Source organism: Balaenoptera physalus (assembly GCF_965194825.1).
Source record: "Balaenoptera physalus genome assembly, chromosome: 6".
NCBI classification, from domain to species: Eukaryota; Metazoa; Chordata; class Mammalia; order Artiodactyla; family Balaenopteridae; genus Balaenoptera; species Balaenoptera physalus.
The window spans coordinates 134,452,610-134,475,176 of NC_138885.1; the positions used below are offsets into that span (position 1 = coordinate 134,452,610).

The 22,567-nt window shown below is 45.7% G+C and overlaps 1 protein-coding gene across 2 annotated transcripts in view; it reads right to left on the reverse strand.

The window, feature by feature from the left end:
- ASB18 (ankyrin repeat and SOCS box containing 18) overlaps positions 1-17,524 on the reverse strand; it is a 70,429-nt gene extending 52,905 nt beyond the window's left edge. For both annotated transcript variants that reach the window (XM_082466351.1, XM_082466352.1), the window contains exon 1: positions 11,412-17,524. In XM_082466351.1, coding sequence (XP_082322477.1) covers positions 11,412-11,616 — 205 coding nt within the window. In that variant the 5' untranslated portion in view covers positions 11,617-17,524. The remainder of the gene's footprint in view (positions 1-11,411) is intronic.
- Between the last annotated feature and the right edge of the window lie 5,043 nt (positions 17,525-22,567).

Sequence of the window (22,567 nt, forward strand, 5' to 3'; positions counted from 1 at the left end):
GGTGGAAGGGTAAATTTCTATACCATTTGGAATTATTCTGTATTGAGTGTACACATAAGGGGCATTTTTCAGGTACTAGAGGCCTATGGAGATTCAGAGTAGAAATCCTTGCCTTTAAGGAGGCACTTTGTGGGAGAGACAGACAAGGCAGCTGTTAGCTGGCAAGTGGAGTGAGATCACTGATCGATAGGGGTACAGGTGTGAAGATGAGAACGCATCAGGTAAGGTATCAGAGTGACAGGAAGTAGGGGTAGGACAGGCTTTCTCCGAAGGTGGCATCTGAGCAAAGCGCAGAGGGAACTGAAGGAAAAGATGGCTCATGACCCCTGAGGGTGTCTGTCTCCTCCTCTTGGCCTGTGGTGGGGGATGAGTGTCCCATTATTCTGGGCTGAGCAAGAGGCAGGCAGGCGTCCCTGGCCTCAGGGCTGTGTTGGTGGGGCCCAGGGTGCAGTCTGGAAGGTGGGTGCTTGGGAGACCGGGCGGCGATCAGGCAGGCAGAGCGGGGATCTGGGGAGGATGCAAGCCGCAGACAACAGGTCTGAGGGATCAGAGCCGAGGTGCACGGCAGGGCCAAGACCTTTGGTGGACACGGGGGTGTGCTGCCCAGACCCCACTGTTAGGGAGGACTTGTTGCCCCAGCTGTCAGCTCCTTCTGGGTAGAGAGGCGTCTAACTCCAGAATACGCTTCCCGACGTGGCAGATCCAGTGACTGATGGGTACCGGTAGACAGGTCCTGCCACCGAGACCCCATGTGGGAAAACCGTGATACGTGGATCAGCTCCAAAGCTCCCCTTGGGGCTGGCTGAGGCATGGCGGGGTCTGGGTCACTGGCCAATCCCTCTTTCTCCCCTCCCCCTCGAAGGTGTGGATCCCCAGCAAACACCCTGCAAGGCAAACGGCACCCAACTGTGAACCCCGAGGCTCCTGGGCCACCTGGAAGGACGGGTGGGCATGTTGTCAGAGCACGTGAAGACAGGAGATCAGAGATGGCCTGCCCCAAGGCCAAGAGGGGAGAGAGGGCCTGGGGGTGTCACTGAGGCCTGGTTTGGACCAGGGTTTCTCAACCACATCAGGTGAAGGACCAGGGATTTTTTTTTTTTTTTTTTGGTCCCCATTTGTCACAGAGTGATTCTCTTTCAAAATACAATAAAAATTAATTACAAGAAAGAATAAAATGGAAAAAAGGCATAATTACAAGTCCAGTAATCACACACGTGGGTGTTATATTAATTGTCAAATTGCTGTCAACGTTTCTAAATGTTTACTGTCAATTTTCATGGCAAACACTTTGCAGAGCAACCCCTACTCCCCACTGAGCTATGAGTAGTGTCTTTATTTATCAGAGTCCCAGGAGTGCAGGGTGGGTGAAGGATGTGGGAGAGATGGTGGGGTGGGTTAGTTCACAGCACATCTTTTGGACTCTTGGACACCTGCTATAAAATTGGAACTGTACATTGTTGGACAGGGGTTGCCAAGCCTTTTTGTAAGGTGCCAGATAGATATTTTAGGTTTTGTACATTATATGGTCTTTGTGGCAACTACTCAGCTCTGCCATTGCAGCATGACAGCAGCTATGGACACTGTGTAAATGAATGAGCAGGGCCATGTTCCAGTAAAACTTTATTTATAAAAACAGGTAGCTGGCCCTACGGTCATAGTTTGCCAACCTTTGCTGTAGGCAGTAGGGAACGACTGCAGGCTTGTGGGAAGGAGAGTTACATGCACCCCCAAATAAGAAACTGTTACTGTGTCTTTTTCTCTGCATACCTTTTCCCCTCCCTTCACTGCAATGAAACGTGCTCTTTATTTTCAAGGCAAGTTTGACTGAACAGCAGCCAACAGAGCATCCAGATACCAGGCACACATTTGTCTCCTGTAATGCCTATCCTGCTTTGGGTTTGCTAAACTTCTTGAATCTGTAAGTTTATATCTTTCATCCAATTTGGGAAATGTTTGGTAATTATTTCTTTAAATAGTTTTTCTGCTCCATCCTCTTTCTTGGACTTTGGTTGAATGTGTCAGACCTTCTATATTGTCCCACAGTCCCTGTTCGTTTTATTTTCAATCGTTTTACTTTCTGTTCTTCAGACTGGATCCTCTCTATTGATCTGTTTTCAAATTCACTGACTCTTTCTCCCGTCATCTTTGATCTGCTGTTCAGTCCATTATTGACTTGAACAAGGCCAGCCCTGGCTTCAGGGGAGGTGGGGAAATGTTGTTTTTTCTCCAGCTGGGCACATGGTGTTGTCATAGGGACTTTATTGGTAAAGGAGGAGGGGGAGTGGGTGTGTGCAGCTAGCCATGACTCCCGGCACCAGTCTCTCCACCTCTATCCTTCCTACATATGTAGGAGTTTTTCACTTTTTTCCAAATTAGATGATCTCATTCCAATGCTGAGTGGCTCCTCACTGCCTTTGCATATAAGTGTAAATGCTTATGTCTAGGATTTGTGGCCTCACACAATACAGTCCCAAAGTGCTTGCCCAGATATTCCTCCCTCTCCCCTGACTAACACACCCTATTTCCAGCCAACTCCTACTTCCCTGTGTGCACACTGTGTGCTCCACATCTGCTCCCTTTGCTCCCTCAGTTTGGAATAACTTTCTTTCCATCCCAGCCTGTCAAGAACACGTTCGTCTTTCAAGGGCCAACCCAGGAGATTTTTAGTGTCCTCCATATGTTATTTGGTCTGTTAATATTTATTACACACCTACTATGTGCCAGGATGTGGTGATTAGGACAAGCCCAGACTCTGTTCAATATCCATCTGTTGAATCTGGTATTTGGTACCAGGCTATAGGTAGTGCATTTGCCATTTCCAATTCGTTTCTTTGGAATGTTTATCCTCAGCAGAGTGCACCATTGCAGGAACCACCGTCATCCTGGAAAGGTAGAAAAGCCTCTTCCCTCTTATCCTCGTTTCTTTTTGTTCTTTCGAAACTCTCCAGTGTGCTGGGGAGTGATGCTAATAGAAGTATGTCATCAGCATACATTATGTCTTTATTAGCCTGTTTCTCAATTTTGATTCTGAAAATATCCTGATTTAGCCTAATTGCAATTTCACTGTGTTCCACAGGCAGTGACAGTTCATACTGGGGGAAGCTGAGACTTGACCCTGTCGGATTTTTCTTCCTGCCCATATGCTTTGAGGCTGGACCATTAGCTCGAAGGCATATATCTCATCTCACCACAGCAAGTCAACCTGCTCCTAGGAAAAAAGAGCCTAGGGTGTGTGTCTGACAGAAAGCAAAGGAATATCTTCATTCTAGGTGGTGGTAGATATTTTTCTGAAGCTAAAACAAGGGCTGCTGCTGGAGCCATTTTATTCCTAAATAATTTAACTATATTCAAAGATAATCTGATGTTATTGTAGGAAAGTGTATTTCTAATAAACTCCACTTGATCTGGGTGAATCAATTCAGGCAGTGCATAATTGAGTCTGTTAGCAAGGACTTTAGCAAGAATTTTGCAATCAGTGTTAATTAAGAAGATGGGACAATAATTTGTGCATAATTCCGGATCTTTTCCTGGCTTGTGAATCAAAGTAATAAGAGCAATGCTCCGGCTGGTGGTGGGATGGTGTCATTAGGTGCTGATTTATAAGTACTTAGAAAGGTTTAATTTCATTTTGCTTCGAGCAGGGTCTCCCTGCCCCCACATGCTCTGATCAGGGCTGCAGCCGAGACGGCAGAGCTCTTGCCTCTCCATCCTTCCCTGTCATCACTGACCTCCTGCTCCCCATTTTTTTCATTCTGCAGCCGAGCGCCCCGTTCATTCATCCATGTTTTTTCTTAATACTCTTATTTGAATGATTTGAAGCGATGGACTCCATGCTATTGATGTTGTGTGTGTGTGTGTGTGTGTGTGTGTGTGTGTGTGTGTGTGTGTGTGTCTGATGTAAAGTTGAACGGTTGTCACAGCCTCAATGGGGACATTTTTCATGGATCTTCCTGCCACACGTCTCTGGTGGGTATGTGTCAAGAACTATTGACTACAAGTCAGAAAACATACCCGGTTTGTGAGCTGCTCCTAACTGGCTGTTGCCCAGTGAGGGAACACATGTGAGCCTTGGTGTCCCCATCTGTAAAATGCAGCCATAGGACAATTACAGGCATTAAGGAGTACCAGGAAGAGCTCTGGATTTCCACCTCCTCCGGCTGTGGCATCTGAGATGTGGAACTCACCCTCTCTGAGCCTCGTTTTCCTCAGCCGGGAAAGTGGGAAAGACAATAGCCCTTGGGAAACGTACACCTAAGAGAAGTGCTCACTGCACGTGATTCTTCCATCTTTGCCCCCACTTGCGGTTGGCTCCAGTGCTAACAAGCTCTGGTCTGTGGACTTATTCTCCTAACAATCAGAACGAGGCTGGCCCTGTGCAAGGCTGCTGGTCTTTGGTGATTCGAGCTCGTAAACCAGCCTCCCACCAGGCGATACCTTCCCTGCCCACCTGGCCTGGAGCCAGCCGTTCCTTTGAAGTTGGGGCCCAGTCTACACAGGCCTCTGCCAGGGTGCACGACACCCGAAGGTGTTGTGAAGGCAACGGGGTTTTGTTAATCTCCATAAACACAAGTCTTTGTTCTTAGAACCCTAGTTCATCCCCTTTGGAAACACCCTGAGAGATGACCCCACTGATCCCATATTTTTAAATGAGGAAATTAGGGCTCAGAGAGACGGACTGACCACACAGGTTCAAGGTTCAAGACCACTCAGTCCGTGGGAGAGCCAGGGTCACCTCACCGTTAATCTCTTGCTGTATCCATTACACCAGCAACGTACACACACTTGTCATTGGTTCAAATGTGAGTCCCCCAAGGCAAGGGTTGTGCTTACTTAACTGACATTCAGCTGTTGGGTTTTCCGTGGGTGACGTTGCCCTCCGCACACAGGGACAGAGGGAGTAGATGTACCTTGGATGGCACAGCGCGCTCAGCGTCAAGCTGGTTGAATGAACAGTCAAATTCTGCCAACGGACCCACTGGGTCTATGTCCATCCCACGTTCACCCACACTCGTTCCCCACCTATACTTGCTGCTGGGTGAGATCTCTTAATAAAAACCCAATTAGTATTTCTTTAGCTTGCCTCCAGATGCTTAAATACCATTACCCCAAACACACCATAATGCCTCTAGTTTTCTATTTCAATCAAGAATTCAAGTAGCATCTTGACTTGTATATAAGATATCAGCAGCAAAATCATGGAATGCTGACATCCTTAATAATAGCAATTAGTAATCAGTTGTTTCTTAAGTAGTTTGATTACGCCAGTTACCAAATTGTACAGTTGATGCATTTGGGGGGCAAGCGGGGTCTCGCCACCCCTCCCCCGCCATCCTTTCTCCCTTGCTGTGTGCTCTCTGGTTAGTGAGCTGATAGGCATTGCAAAGAGGCGAGGATGGATAATGCCGTTGTTGCTAATATTCAACAGTAGAGACTTGCCTTTAGCAGAAAGTAGAATCGAATCTTTCTTTGCAGAAAGACTCATCCCAATCGTGTCTGTGGAAATGCAGTCTGTGTCCGCCCAGGTGAATGTTAGCAAAAGAGCTTGGCTCACCCACGCAGCCAGGGCACCCAGAGTTTGAGCCCTTATCAGGGCTAAGACCCTGAGCCAGGCTCCGGATACCAGGCAAGGGTCTTGACCTCGACGAGGCCGTATTTGAGAATGAAATATTCAGTGGGTATAAAAGTTAGCCCAGTGAGGCTGTGTGTTTCGGAAACTGATGGAGACTGAAGGCTTTGTGCTCTTGTGGAGGGAAGTGGTGGGTCTGTGGGTCGGGTGTGCAGGGGGGCCCGCTTGTGTGGGGTCTGGAAGGAGGGCATGGCCTAGGTGAGCCGAGGAGGCAGGGGAGGTCCTGACAGGCCCTGGGATTTGGGTGTCGTCCTGGCAGGAAGGTTCTGGTTGGGATGGGGTAGATGGGAAAGATGGGGGAGCAGATTGTGGATGAACTGGGGCCTCAGCTCTGTTCCCCTCATTACACACACACACACACACACACACACACACACACAAGCACAGAGGGAGAGAATGAGAGAGGTTGCTGTGCCCCAGCCCCAGGCCTCCTTCCCTGGTTCCTCACAGCGGGCCAGTCTCAGTCTGACTGGCGGGGAGCGGGCTGAGCGTCTGTTAGAGACCTCCATGCCCTTCCCAGCATCCCACAGGGCACCCGAAGTACATCTTTGCAGGAGAGCAGGCGGCTTCACAAGGGCACAGGTGAGTTGCGTCTTTAGGGGAATACTGCCTGAGGACCACTCTTCTGCCTCATGGCCAGGCAGGGAGGGTACATTCTGCACCTTGACCCATTATCTGCTGGGGCTGGATTTTTAAGTTCCTTTGCCCTCTGCCCTCCTTAAGGGGACCCATGTATACCTGAGGCGTTCTCCAGAACAAGTCATTCCTGCCATTTTCTTGGCTGTTACCTCTTTTCCCTATGCTTTTATTGTGATGGGACATGGCTGCACAGAAATAAATAATAATTATTTTTTCTGCTCTATTTGGTGGGAGTAATAAGCTCACACACAAGCATGGGGATCTCACTGAGAGAAGCAAGGTCCTTGTATGTTTATGTTGTCAAGCAGAAAGAATTGTTACTTTTCGTTTTCTTATTTTTGCAAATTGTCCTCTTGTGAACAATACTCAGAGTTCTTTGAACAAGGGTTGTCCTTGGGATGGACAACTTTTCCTCCCCTTTCCCCGAAAAGCCTTTTCAGCCTCCCCTTCGGCCCTGCCTCTCCTGGCCGGTGGGGGGCACCTGCAGCCCCTGCCCTTCGCCGGGCCCGGCCCGGTCTTCTTGGCCATCATCATCCTTTCATCTTCACCTTCCTCCTCAGGAGGACTAAAATTCCAGTATCCATTCCCAAGGTGGGCTGCCCTTCAAGGTGCTGCTACAAGTTCTGACCCCTCTTCACACATTCTAAAGACCCCACGTGTGTGTCTGAATGCAGACAGCTCCTGGTCCTCTCAGGGCTGCTCCCCCATGACTCATAAGTACCCCCCGAGAAAGAGCCCACTTACTCCCATACTCAGGAGAAAGGAGGCCTCGCTCCATTTTAGGCTGAGACAGTGAGACTTTGGGATCATGGCCACAGAGAAGCCTGGAGATGGAAGGGGCCTCAACAATGATCTGAGCCAGCGCTGCCCAAGGCGTGTCTGCAAACCATCAGTCCCCGTGGTGGTGGTGAGGCCATAGCGAGCCTTTAACCTGCCCTTGCGTATTCTCTGACAGCGTGGTTCTCCAGGGACCTCCCCCGTGGAGCTTTGCTCAGGGACCTCTGCTTGGGAATCACTAATCGAACCTCATGAACTAGCTAATAAGTAAAGGCACTGGCTCAGAGAGGGAAGGTGACTTCCCTGAGGTCACACAGCCCGTTGGTGGCAGAGTCCAAGCTTCCCTCTGGAGCGTCTGCCTCCAAGGCTACTTGAGGCACCTGAGAGCCTACCTGTGATGACACAGGCTGGACTCTGAACTCCCGGGAGGCGGTCCTGTGTGTTATTCCTGCTTCTATTCTCCCCTCATTACTGTCAGGCTCACAGCAAAGGCTCAAACGTTGTCACAATCACAGAGCCCCCTGATTTCTGTCTGGATTGGTGGCACTATCCTCTACTCACCTCCAGCCCCTGCCCAGCATTTCTCAGCTTTGTCATTTCTCGCCTTTATCTCTGTGTCTACTCCACTCTCTTGGTTTAGCTAAACCCTGTCATCTCTCACCTGGGTGACTGCCCTCAATCACCTCCTAACTAGATCTTGTTTCCTAACCTTTCTTGTTTCCTTCAAATCCTACTCTCACATGTTAGCCAGAGAGGCGGCCCCCCAATGCACGTGTGAGCTTGCTGCATCTCTACCCCGGTTTCAAGCCCAGCCTGCTTCCCCTTCAAGCCCAGCCTGCTTCCCCTGCAATAAAATCATCCCCTAAGGTCACGGGCTTAATCATTCAGTTACCATCATCCCGAAACAAAAGCAACCCAGACTTGAGGATATGGGGAGGGGGAAGGGTAAACTGGGACAAAGTGAGAGAGTGGCATGGACATATATACACTACCAAATGTAAAATAGATAGCTAGTGGGAAGCAACCGCGTAGCACAGGGAGATCAGCTCGGTGGTTTGTGACCACATAGAGGGGTGGGATAGGGAGGGTGGGAGGGAGGGAGATGCAGAGGGAAGAGATATGGGAACATATGTATATGTATAGCTGATTCACTTTGTTATAAAGCAGAAACTAACACACTATTGTAAAGCAATTATACTCCAATAAAGATATTAAAAAAAAAAATGAGGATAAAAAAACCCAAAAAACAAAAAACAACCCAGAACAAGCCCAAGTCCTTACAAGATGCCAGCAGCATTGACCTGTTCTTGCCCTTCTGAATTGCGCCGCTCGGCAGGGAGAAGTAGGTACGGATATGATTTAGAACCTACAGGTTCTTCGTGGGAGGGAACGGGACACTCAACACAGATGTCATTGGTTTCAAGTGTTTAGTACAGTGGTGGGGACAGTAAAGATGGTGCAGGGCAATTAGGAATGCGAAAAGAAATGATATTTTATTTTATTTTTTGTTGGACAGACTAGATTTTTATCTTGGATTAATAAAAAATATGTTATTAATACTGAAAGAAAAATATTATCACATCATTAGCTTTTCACGTAGTTCATTTAAAATAGTAAGATGTTACCTGTAATTGATATTAATGTGTAGCACTGATGACGTGTCCTACTGTGAAAACACTTATGCTATTTAATAAATGAATCTAAAGAACAGATTAGGGCTGTTGTTAAAGGACAAGAAATGATATTTTAACTCAGGGACTCCAAATACACAAATCCCCAGCCTGCTGGGATGGGTTTGTAAAAGGGGCTGCGATGAACGGGCACCTGCTCCAGTCAGAATCGCAGCAGAAAGCAGACGGCACAACTCCAGGGCGTAGCAAAGGCGGGCAGGGCTAGGGAAGCCAACTGGGGTCCCCAGGGCCACCGTGGGCGCCCCCCTCCCTGTGTCTGAAAGGGCAAGGAGGGAGGTAGGAGGTGCCACCCAGGAGCTGAGCCTTCAGCCCAATGGTGAAGCCAAATCACAGCGATGATCTGGCGGGGGGGGGGTCCCCAGAGCAAATACCCTCCCCTCCCCGCTCCTTGCAGCACCTTGCGTTAGCTACACCCAGTGGGGGTCAGAGAGCATGGGCCAGGATGATGTGGTTCATAAGATCACCTCATGGGCAGGCAGGGGGCAGGCGGCAGGGGGGGTCTGGAGTGCAAGTGCAAAACGTAGAGCTCAACACTCCTGGCCAAAGCGCAGTTTAGGGTTTCAAAGTCCCCTCCGCAGCCCAGGGCAGGCTCCTGGATTGTTGCGTGTACCAGGTGCTGTCTCGGTGAGGACCCCTGCCCATCCAGGCAGAGCTAAGGTCTGGATAGAGGTGTGGTGATCTCTGGGCTCGTGCCTCCTGGGCCCTCACCCTGATCGGGGCCCCAGATATTAGGAAAACCAAGGAAAAGAAGAAGCAGGAGCCGGTGTCTCCCTAAAGCCTTCTGCAGCTTGTTTACACCACCGGTGAGAGGCAGTGCTGGGGGTGCACCCAAATCACAGGGGAATAGAGGGATGGTCACCCCCTTAGAAGCTCCAGTCTCTGATCTGTCCCTTCATCACATGAACGCTCCACTTGCCAGCACCAATGTCCCAGGCACGTTCCCTTTTGGTGTCCTTCCTGGACGTGTGAGCATGTGTTTGTGCACGTGTGTGTTTGTGCCTTGTGTGTGCAATGGTACGTGTGTGTGCATGCACTCATGTGTGTTGGGAAGGAGTCTGCCTAGTGGGGGGAGGGGAGCCCTGAACATTCCTTAGGAGTCAAGACTAACATTGTGGAGGGCACATCTGACAAGCTAGAATTAGCACGATGCAATGAAAAGTTAAGCTCTGGTCAGGGAAATCATTTTCAGCAAATATGACAACGAGATTATACACATGTTATGTGAAGGAGACCTACAAAATGAGCAAAAAGGTATAAAGAAGTGAGGAGATGTTGCCCAAGGACCTGACTAGACAAGGACCCACATGTAAAAAGCTCTACAAAGAAAACCCAAACACTACAGATAAGACTTGGTTCTGAGCAGTAAAGAAAGGATGGGGGGAAGGGGAAGCTGGGACGAAGTGAGAGAGTAGCATTGACATATATACGCTACCAAATGTAAAATGGATGGCTAGTGGGAAGCAGCCGCATAGCACAGGGAGATCAGCTCGGTGCTTTGTGACCACCTAGAGGGGTGGGATAGGGAGGGTGGGAGGGAGACGCAAGAGGGAAGGGCTAGGGGGATATATGTATACATATAGCTGATTCACTTTGTTATACAGCAGAAACTAACACAGCATTGTAAAGCAATTATATTCCAATAAAGATGTAAAAAAAAAAGCAAACATAAAAGGATGGATGGGCATGCAGTGGAGAATGACCAGGGTGCACTTACTAAATTGGAGATTTAAATATGAATATTAACCACCCATAATGTTCAGTGTGTGATGTGACACGCACTCTCTATCAGGAGGAATAGAAATCCTTTCAGAAAACAATTTGGAAAATTTGTTATCCTTGTCCCAGTAATACAGCTCCTAAGAATTTATCCTAAGGACAGAACCCTGAATAAGAAAAAAGCACATGAATGCTAATAAAGACACTAATTATAGCATTATTGATAGTAGTAAAAATGTAAACACATAGCCCCCTCTTGTAGGCATTTGGTTTAAGTATTTTCTGATTAATCACCTCAATAGGTGATTGAAGTTAAGAAGACATGTAGCAATATGGAAAGTACTTTAGGTGTATTAACTCAACAGAAGAGAACACAAAATTATTATCTACCACACGGTTATAAGTAGAGGAAATTTACACATGCAAATAGACTAGCTTGGAAAAAAGTGGAGAAATGAAAAGAGGCACTGGGTCGGGATGGTGGTGCCACGGTTTAATTTTTCTCTTTTTAAACTTTTTGTACTGTACTTTAATTGTTGCCTGTGTAACATACTGTGTGTATATATATGTGTGTGTGTATGTGTATATATATAGACACACAGTATATATCACAGTATAGATCTATATATCATAGTATATATATACATATTTACTGTGTATATATTTACATAGTATATATATATATATTTACTATGTACTGTATAGTAAATACAGTAAATATGTGTATATGTATATGCTATGATATATATATACTATGACATAGAGTATGTACATGTATACAGATATATACTAGGTACATGTATATATACAGTACATGCAGCATGTGTGTACGCATATAAATAAGAATCATACAGCTGGGCACGGATCATTTGCCTTTTGCAACCATTTGCCCTTCCATCCCGGAATGTTCCCCACCCCGACCACGTGCACACGATGGGAAGCAGCGGATTCATCGCAGTTACCTAGGAGCACCCCGGGGGGCAGCTGGGCCGAGGGGTCCTTCATCCAGTCGTCGTTGGCCAGTTCTATCACGGCGTCCACCTGCCGAACTTCAGTGCAGATCAAATCCCTCACTCTCGCCTCATCCCTGGCTTCCAGCGCTGACTTCAATCTCTTTACGAAATCCGAGTTGACCGGGTAATCGGGAAGGCAATCAGAGTTGGACATTGTGATGTCGTTTGTGTGTTGACCAAACTGCTCTTCTTCCCAACTGAGTCCAAAGTCAGCAGCTGGGCGGAGAGGGCTGCGGGCGTGTCTATAAATAGAAGAAACGTGGCTCCAGTTACAGCCCTGGGAACGGCCACCCGCCAGCAGTCCTCCCCACCCGCTTCCTCACAGGGAGAAGGGAATTAATCTCCCCAAGGCCTCACTTAAGGATCATTCTAGAGAGGGGGGCAGTAGACCTGTTTGTAAGTGGGAGAAGCAGAGGGGACACAGCGTTTCTTTTTTAAAAAAAGCTCTTGTAGGTACTGCTGATCAACATCTTCTTTTATCAAAGTGAGACTCTGTCCTGCAACTTGAAAATCCTTTTCCCGAGCCTGGGCTTGCAACCTCTGTTCTGTTGAAAGGAACATACTGTAACGTTCTACACCACGTATTCCTTCACTTCATCTAAAAAGAGAGTCTGGTTGACTATAAATTGGACACCTCTTGAAACTGAGAACGCAGGGAAATCTTTGGTTTCCAAATTCAGGATGGACTTGCTGGTCTCAAGAAGACAAAAGCATCACATAAGTGAACACAAAAAGTAACCGGAGTATTAGCAGCAGCCTCTGTACTTCTTAAGGCTGCTAACTTTGGCTTAAAGCACCCAACTCGATGCCCCGTGGAAGTGCAAAGCACTAATGTTGGTTTCTGTGCTTTCCTGCGGGGTAGTGAACTTTTTTTCCCATAACCTCTGTCTCTAGTGGTCCTGTATCTCCCCACCCGGACCTGGGCACAAAACACAGCTGCTCCAGCAGCGCCTGTAGGCTGTAATGACCTGAGGGGCCCAGACTATGCCATTTAGCTTAAAAACTAATTTTTGGATATATTAAAATTGAAATACATTGAACATATAACACTGTGTAAGTTTGAGGTGCACATCATGTTGATTTGATGCATTTATATATTGTAACATGATTGCCATTGTAGTGTTAGCTAACACCTCTACCTTGTTGCAGAATTATGACTTCTTTTTTTGTGGTGGGGATAATTAAGTTTTCTTCGTGTCTTAGAAAGTTTGATGTTCATAATACACTACTGTTGTCTATAGACACTATACTGTGCATTAGATCTCCAGGACTTATTTACGTGCTGGTTGCGAGTTTGTGCCCTTCAATGACATCTCTCCTCTTTCCTCACATAGCTTTATTTATTTATTTATTTTATTTTTTAAAATTTTATTTATTTATTTATTTATTTATTTATTTATTTTTGACCGTGTTGGGTCTTCGTTTCTGCGCGAGGGCTTTCTCTAGTTGTGGCAAGCGGGGACCACTCTTCATCGCGGTGCACGGGCCTCTCACTGTTGCGGCCTCTCTTGTTGCGGGGCACAGGCTCCAGACGCGCAGGCTCAGTAATTGTGGCTCACGGTCCCAGTTGCTCCGCGGCATGTGGGATCTTCCCAGACCAGGGCTCGAACCCGTGTCTCCTGCACTGGCAGGCAGATTCTCAACCACTGCGCCACCAGGGAAGCCCAGCTTTATTTTTTTAAAGTTTAAAATTTGAAAAATTAAAAATAAATTTTAAATTGAGGTATAGTTGATTTATAGTGTTGTGTTATATTCTGGTGTACAGCAAAGTGATTCAGTTATACATATATATGTATATATATCACATAGCTTTTGTAGAGCCCTCTTCACCTTGTGTGCCAGTCTTGCTACCTCTTCCCTTTCTTACTTTGTCTTGTCTCCCTGTGTGATGGTTAACTTTATGTGTGAATCTGGCTGGGCCACACTGCCCAGATTCTTGGTCAAACATATTCTGGATGCTCCTGTGAAGTTTGTTTGTTTTTTTAAAATTTTATTTATTTATTTATTTATTTATGGCTGTGTTGGGTCTTCGTTTCTGCGCGAGGGCTTTCTCTAGTTGTGGCAAGCGGGGGCCACTCTTCATCGCGGTGCGCGGGCCTCTTACTATCGCGGCCTCTCTTGTTGCGGAGCACAGGCTCCAGACACGCAGGCTCAGTAATCGTGGCTCACGGACCCAGTTGCTCTGCAGCATGTGGGATCTTCCCAGACCAGGGCTCGAACCCGTGTCCCCTGCATTGGCAGGCAGATTCTCAACCACTGCGCCACCAGGGAAGCCCCTGTATTTTTTTTTTAACGAGATGATGATGTTTAATTTGCTGGACTTTGAGGAAAGCTGATGACCCTCTGTCATGTGGGTGGGCCTCATCCAATCAGTTGAAGGCCTTCCTAGAACAAAGACTGTTGTCCCCCAAGCAAGACGGAGTACTGCCAGCAGACGGCCTTTGAACTAGAACTGCAATTCTTCCTGGGTCTCCAGCCTGCTGGCCTACACTGCAGGTTTTGGACTTGCTGGTTGCGACAACTGCGTGAGTTGATTTCTTAAAATAAATCATATATGCCTTTATTGTAAGAATATATATATATGCACACACATCCTCTTGGTTCTGTTTCTCTGGAGAACCCTGAATGACACACCCCTCTCCTCTCAGCTCCTCTGCATGACTTTGCAGCTTCTGTTCCATACACTGGTGCTTTTCCCGACATGTCTGCATCTGCATTTGAGGAGCCAGCCCTGAAGTTACTACCTAATATTTGTTCTCCTTCCTCCTACCTAAGAGACCCTGGGTTTTCTTTGTTGTGACAATGTGCCTGGCCCCTGGTGATGAATCATGTCTATCTAAGTCAGTAACTTCCACCCTAGGCTCCTTGCTAGCTACTCTACGAATTAGCCTCCCTTGCAACCCAGTTCTGGCCAGTGAGGGCAGGCATGGTCTGCTCTGGTGCGTCTGGGAAGTTCTTTGCTCTCCTGATTGAAAGGGGAAGTAGTGGCTGGCAGTTTTTTCCTTTCCTTTTCTTCTTTCCTTGAACATGGACATGATGTGTGGAGCTGTGGCAGCCAACTTACAGCCATGAGGTGATGGACATGAAATGAAGGCTCAACATGTCCCAGGTGAGTGGGAAAGAAAGAGGGGACGAGACGGATGGTTCCTTGATGACATTTCTGAACCTTTGCCCCAGCTCCAGGCCGCCAACTGCCAGACTTCTTGCCTTTATTCCTTAAGTACTATTCATGTGTTTTCTGTGACTTGCAGCTCAAAGTATTCCTGGTTGATGTCAGTGAGTTCACTCTGCCTTTAAAATCATGGACACATTCTGGTTTCAGTCTCAAGAGATGCAGCAGACGTAGCTCAGCCTGTGACAAGAACATGAGTCAGCCCCCAGCTTTCTGTTCTTTGGTAGTTGAACTCTTGCCTTCCATGACAAAATCTCACGGTGTGGCGCAAGGACAGCAGCTGACCCCAGACTCCCCGAATATGGAGCAGTGGCATGACGGGCTAGGGTCAGCAGTGAGCAAGCAGCCAGGGCCACTTGAGGGGCTGCTGTTGGACCCTGATGGAGACATTCTTGGAATTGCTGGCAGTGGGGCTCTGCCTAGAAAGGAGGTATGAACTTTGTGGATTCAGACATTTGACTAACTTGCAGAGCATGTGGTTGGCCTCTGGTTCTTTCTTTCAGCTGAAGAATGATGGGTTTTGAAAGAGATTTTGAACCTGAATTTCCAAGCACAAATGCTTTGTAGCATCAGATGCCTTACATTTAGAAAGAAATTTGACACTAGCACGTTTGTGTCAATACAAAGAGAGGGAGGGTAGTGACCACAGGAAAATGATCAGAATTTGGGTAAGGTAATTTAAAGAAATAAACTGAGAATTATTAGAGATTGCTATCAAACTTCAAATCAGAAGGGAGCTAAAGATGAAGCACTTGTTAGGCAGATAATAAGATGACAAAGCCTCAAAATATGGCACTCACTGATCTTAATTACCAAGCTATCTGCTGGGTGTTTAATCAGTAGCACATATACTATGCTAATTATTCTGGCTAATTTTGTTATAATGTAATTCTTTATCAACCCTGCTATGTATAAATTAGGAATTGAAATGTAACTAACACAAATTATATTTAAGGCAACACGAATTTCTTTATTTCAGCGTGAAATCTTCTGATCTCTATTTCTTTGTGTTTCCTTTTTTGATTAGTTCATGGGACCCCCTACTGCCCACCCTGCCTCAGTTCCCCACTGGCTGAGCAATCATTTGAGGAGGAAGGGACACAGTATCAATATTTCCCCCTTAACTTCTTGGAAATCTTGTATTTGACTTTCTCCTTCACTGACTGTCCTTGAAGGTGCAGAATATATTTAAGCAATCAATAGCAGAGGGATCCTGGCTTTCTCTGAATCAGATAAAGGTCGCTTCATTGTTCTGCTTGGATGTTTAAATGCTCATCAGAGGGTACCATAATTCACAGATTTTCAGTGATATATTGTATGTGATTTACATCAAGTTATGTTTACAAATGTGTTTAGATGAGGACTGGTAACAGATCCTCATAGAAAAGCATAAACATTAGCTAGAATTCTTTTGCATCACACAGTTTGCATCCAATGAGCTTGGTATAGCTGTGCAGAGCCCAGTAGCACGCCTTCAGAGACCACCAGCCTTGGCACTTTTTCTCTGTCAATACTCTTGGTCTTGAACTAGTTTGCAGCAAGATAACAATGCCTGATGAATAAATGAATACAGTGTGGGTCTAATTTAGTCTCAGCCCCGTGTTAGGATGAAAATCAGTGAGTTGGTTGCCAATGGAGGGTCATGGTCTGGGAGAAATGGTCAGTCCCAGATACGCAGACCCTATTGTGACCTCAGGTCAGGGACAAACACCGGGCATATCCAGGTTAACTCAAAGTGACTGTGGCATAATTCCGCTGTGAAGTGGGTCCACTTCTGAGACTGGCTGCTTCTTTGAGCCTGAAAGGCCCCTGTTAGATCCTGAGGTCCTGGAGAGCTGCTCCCTCAACACATGGGTTCCCTGTAGGTCAGCCCCCAAGTGCTCTTGACTCAAACCTCACCATCCAATCCAGCTGTGGACCCTATCAGCTCGGGGCTGACCCGGGGCTCCCTTCCTGGCCGTGGTGTTTCCACCCACCTCCGGCTGTTCTCTCCTGTCTCCCGTTCCCGCAGTCCGGCTCTCCCAGTTCCCAGCTTCAGCAACTCAGATGTGTCTCCCTGGGGTCAGAAGCTTTTCAACTCGGTGGAAGATTTTTCTAAGTTCCTTTTTAGGGGCTCCTCATAGCTTTTCAGGCTTGACAATGTCAACCAAGACATATGTGTGGCGGGAAGGGCTCACCCATCAACCTGCTGGGCTCTGGGGAGCTGCTTTGTGAAGGGGCATTGTTACGTGGTCTTTATGGGCAGCAATTCATGCACCCAGAAAACAGAGGCCGCTTTCATTTCCTTTGTGTCCTTGAAGGCTTGAAACAACGTGATGGCATGTGGGCACTAGCTAGATGTGATAAAAGCCCTTTACAACTCTTGCCTGTTTTTTTTTCTTCCTGTTAGGGGCATGATTTATGATGACACAAGGATGAAGTTATACAGCTGGAGATGTGGACATTTTCCATTAGTATAACCATCAAAGACAAAATAACAAACAAATGAGTTTCACTCAATAAACACATTTTTGAAGCATAATTTAATTTAATTATTTATTTTTATTACTTTTTTATTGAAGTATAGTTGATTTACAATGTTTCAGGTGTAGAGCAAAGTGATTCAGTCATACATATCTATATCTGCATCTGTATCTATATCTATTCTTTTTCAGATTCTTTTCCACTATAGGTTATTACAAGATATTGAATATAGTTCCCTGTGCTATACAGTAGGTCCCTGTTGTTTATTTTATATATAGTGGAATGTATCTGCTGATCCCAAATTCCTAACTTATTCCTCCGCCCCAAAAAACACTTTTTGAGCCCTCATATATGCCAGATGCTCTTGATGTACTGAGAATATAGTATACTACATACTGTATACTGTATACTATATATACTGTATACTATATATACTATATACTATATATACTATATACTGTATATACTGTATACTATATATACTGTATACTATATATACTGTATACTATATATACTGTGTACTATATATACTGTATACTATATATACTGTATACTATATATACTGTATACTATATATACTATATACTATATATACTGTGTACTATATATACTGTATACTATATATACTGTGTACTATATATACTGTGTACTATATATACTGTATACTATATATACTGTATACTATATATACTGTATACTATATATACTGTATACTATATATACTGTGTACTATATATACTGTATACTATATATACTGTGTACTATATATACTGTATACTATATATACTGTATACTATATATACTGTATACTATATATACTGTATACTATATATACTATATACTATATATACTGTGTACTATATATACTGTATACTATATATACTATATACTATATATACTGTGTACTATATATACTGTATACTATATATACTATGTACTATATATACTGTATACTATATATACTATATACTATATATTGGGTACTTATTACATAGGTCCTCTTTTAAAGATATTGCACATGTAAGCTCTCTTTCTCTCAACAATCCTGCGAGGCAGGGGCTATCATTATTACTATTTGGCAGATGGGGAAACTGACTAGTGAAGCAATCTCCTGGCGGTCACACAGCTGCTAAGTGGCAGAGCTAAGATGCAAACGCGAGCAGTTTAACTGTGCTCATTAGAACCGTGTGGCCATGCTTCTCGTTCAAACCCCCACTGGGTCCAATTCTTCACTCTCTTCATCCGTTTCTTCCTCTTCCTTCTTTTCTATTTTGCTCTTTTTCCCAGATGCAGTCTTGTGAAAAAAGATGGGGAAGGCATGGGAGGGAAGAAAAGAGGTACAAGGGCTGAGGCAGGGACCAGGGATATTTGGAGGACTTTGGGAGAAAAGGCCTGGGAGCAGCTATGACGTTATGTGGGAATTGGATAAAGAAAGAAAGACAACTGCTTTGAAATCATCTGGGGTTGCTGGAGGGTGTTCCCCTAATCAAGACACCGTGCTGAGCCCAGACCACCAGGGTCATGGCTTTTTTAAGAATAATCCAGCTAATTACGGATATCACTGCCATTGACTGGGGGAGACAATGCAGCACCCATCAGGCAAAATATTGTAAGGTGGAAAGTTTGCCTTCTGAGAGTTAAAAGTTAAAACCAACCTGATAGAGCAAAGCAGACTGTATACCCCTTGTCTGACCTTGACAACTTCAAGGATGCAGAAGCACAGTTTGTAATCTGCTTTCAAGTTTTAACTCCTCCCATCTTAGATAATCTTGGAAATATAGGAAAGGGAGAAAAATGGAGAGTTGTGTGTCTGGTTGAACCTGAGGCCGGAGTGCACCGTGACAAGAGTGTTGGGGAATTCCTGGGAGAAGTAGGGCAGGCAGGGCTGAGGAAGGGCTGCCCAGCTCGCCATGGACTCACCATGGGTGTCAGTAGGAGAGGAGCCCTGGGCTGGGTGTGGGGTGGATCTTGCCTCTTCAGCAGTTTGGGGAAGAGCCCCGAGCCCCGCGGTACTCCCAGAGCGTCAGCATCTCGGGTCACACTCAGCTCCCGATGGCCTCTAGCTTCAGTCGTGCATGTTTCAGAAAGGAGCATTGCACCAGCCATTCCAGAGGCTTATATATTAAAAGACGACAAGACAAACAAAAACCTGGAAAGAAACACTCTGCCCAGTGCTGAAGCTCCTGGCCGTGTCTGTGGCTAATTCTCTCCAAATCTATACAAACCTGTTAAATAGAAAAGTACCGTGTCTGTAAGGTTAAACTCTATCTCTTCTCTTAGTGTGGGTCTGAAAATGTTTGACCTCAGACACACACAATCTATGATCTACCCAACTGTGGTGGGCAGCCTCGGAGATGGCCCTACTGACCTGCCCCTGATCTTCACACCCTGTGTCATCCGCTCCCCTTGAGTGTGGACTTGGTGACTTGCTGCTAATGGATATGATACAGCAGAGGGGATGGATTGTCACTTCGGAGATTAGGTTATAAAGAGACTGCAGCTTCTCTTCTGGATGCTCTCTTTCTCTCCCTTTTGAATTGCTCATCCTGGGGGAAGCCAGCTTCCATGTGATGAGGCGGCACCGTGGAGGGACCCAGGTGAGTGAACTTGAAAGTGGATATTCTGAGGCTGCCAGCAGTCAGTGAAGGGGCCTGGCAGTGGAACTGCCAGCCTAGCTGAGTCTTGACATGACTGCAACCTCATGAGAGGCTTTGAGTTAGAACCACCCACCTGAGCCATGCCTGCATTCCTGAGCCACAGGAACTGAACAATTGTAAGTGTTTGTTGCTTTAAGCCATTAGGTTTTGGGGGTAATTCGTTATGAAGTAATACATAATTAATCCACCACCTGAACTACCTTTTAAAGAAAGCCATGGGGCTTCCCTGGTGGCGCAGTGGTTGAGAATCTGCCTGCCAATGCAGGGGACACGGGTTCGAGCCCTGGTCTGGGAAGCTCCCACGTGCCACAGAGCAACTAGGCCCCTGAGCCACAATTACTGAGCCTGCGCGTCTGGAGCTTGTGCTCCGCAACAAGAGAGGCCGCGATGGTGAGAGGCCCGCGCACCGCGATGAAGAGTGGCCCCCACTTGCCGCAGCTAGAGAAAGCCCTCGTGCAGAAACGAAGACCCAACACAGCCATAAATAAATAAATAAAAATTAAAAAAAAAAAGAAAGCCATGGACCTCATTCTTCCCTCTCCCGTTCTCTCCTTCCTCACTCAAGGATAAACCGACATGAACTCTGATTCAGAACCACAGAAGGATGGATTATTTTGAGTCATCAGAGCAGATGTCTCTGTATGAACCAGAGTTGCTGCAAGAAACAAGAGAAAATTTGAGAAAATCTCTGATTTATGTTGCCACTGAGAATCTAGGTGAACATTATGTCCACGGAAAAGGAACGACAGGAGATCAAGGAAGATTGCTCTGAGATGAAAACCATTACTTCAGGTTTTAAAATGCAATTGACACAGTGATTGGAGATTGCAGAAAATCAAATCAGTGATTTAAGACCGGACAGAGAAAATTTCTCATACTCAGAGTATAAAAGGGACAAAAAGATGCACGTAAAGAAAAGTAACATTGAGTACAGATTCAGGAAATTCATTACATCTTAGGAGAAATAGGAGCAGAGAGACTATAACATGTAAACAAGGAAATAATAAAGGTAAGTTCTTCTGTGGAATGAATTGTGTCCCCCACTAAATTTATATGTTGAAGCCCTCCCTCCCTATGTGACTCTGGTGGGGATGGAGCCTTTAAACAAGTGGCTTAGGTTAAATGAGGTCATAAGTGGGGAGGGGGGCTGATCTGATAAAGCTGGTGTCCTTATAGAAGAACCACCAGAGACCCCTCTCCCTGGGCACACAGAGGGAAGGCCATGTGAGCACAGGGCGAGGTGGTAGTTGCCTATAAGCCAAGAGCAGAAGCCTCAGAATGAAACCTACTTTGTCAGCACCTTGATCTTGGACTTCCCAGCCTCCAAAACTGTGAGAAATAAATTTGTTTTTAAGCCACCTTGTCTATGCTATTTTATTATGGTAGCCCATAACAAAAATGGGCTATGGTAAGTCTCCTGAGCTGAAGAATGTCTTCTCTCCAAATCAAAGCTCTCTTTAAGCACCCTTAAAGATTAAAAATTGTCTTTAAAGTATCCTTCAAGAGATTCTTTGAAAAGATAGAAACATACCTGAACGTATTCTGATGACATTTTGGTATTTCAAGGATAAAGGAACAGCCCTCATACTGTAGGAAAGCCACATTACCTAATTGATAGCAGTTTTCTTTTAAGGTGGCACACAGCAACAGAATAACGCCCACAAAGTTTTTTGCAGGGGGAGAAATATACTATAACCCAAGAACTCCATTCTCAGCCAATCTAATATTCATGTGTGGGGAATCAGAACGAGATCTTCAGCCATGAAAGGACTTGGAAAATATTTCACAGACATCATCTCTTGAGAAAAAATGGGGAAAGATATTTGCAAAATGTAAAACAGACAAAGTGTTCACCTTCAGATAAAGAATTCTTACAAATCAATTAGAAAAAGGGAGACAACCAAGTAGAAAAATGGACAAGAGACTTGAGTGGATACTTCACAAAATAGGATATCCAAATAACAATACATAAATGTAAGGGGCTTATTCTCATTAGCCAACCGAGAAATACAAATTAAAGCCCCAGTAAAATACAACTACACTGCCACCAGAATGCCTACAATTTCATTTTGATGATTTGGGGTAATGCAGATTTCCAAAACCTACTAAGGCATAAACCGGTACAACCACTTTGGAAAATTGAGATTATTTACTCAAGTTGAAGGCAAACACATCTAGTTACAAAAATATCTCCCTCCCAGGTAAATGCTCAACAGAAATGTGTGCACATTCCCACTAAAAGTCATGTTCAGGAATGTTCATAACAGCATTGTTCCTAATGCCTCAAACTAGAAACAATCCGATTGGATAAATAAATGGTGTTCCTACAATGGAAAATACACAATGATGAAGGGAAATGTACTACAGTTGCCTGCAACAGTGCTTGACTCTCACAAACATAGTGTTGAATAAATGAAAGTTGCCCGACACAAAAGAGTGAATTCCATATGACATCATTTATGTAAAGGTTAAAAAATGGGCGAGGGACTTCCCTGGTGGTGCAGTGGTTAAGAATCCACCTGCCAATGCAGGGGACACGGGTTCGAGCCCTGATCTGGGAAGATCCCACGTGCCATGGAGCAACTAAGCCTGTGCACCACAACTACTGAGCCTGCGCCCTAGACCCTGTGAGCCACAACTACTGAGCCCGTGTGCCGCAACTACTGAAGCCCGCACGCCTAGAGCCTGTGCTCCACAACAAGAGAAGCCACCGCAATGAGAAGCCCGCGCACTGCAACAAAGAGTAGCCCCTGCTCACCGCAACTAGAGAAAGCCCGCACAGCAACAAAGACCCAACGCAGCCAAAAATAAAT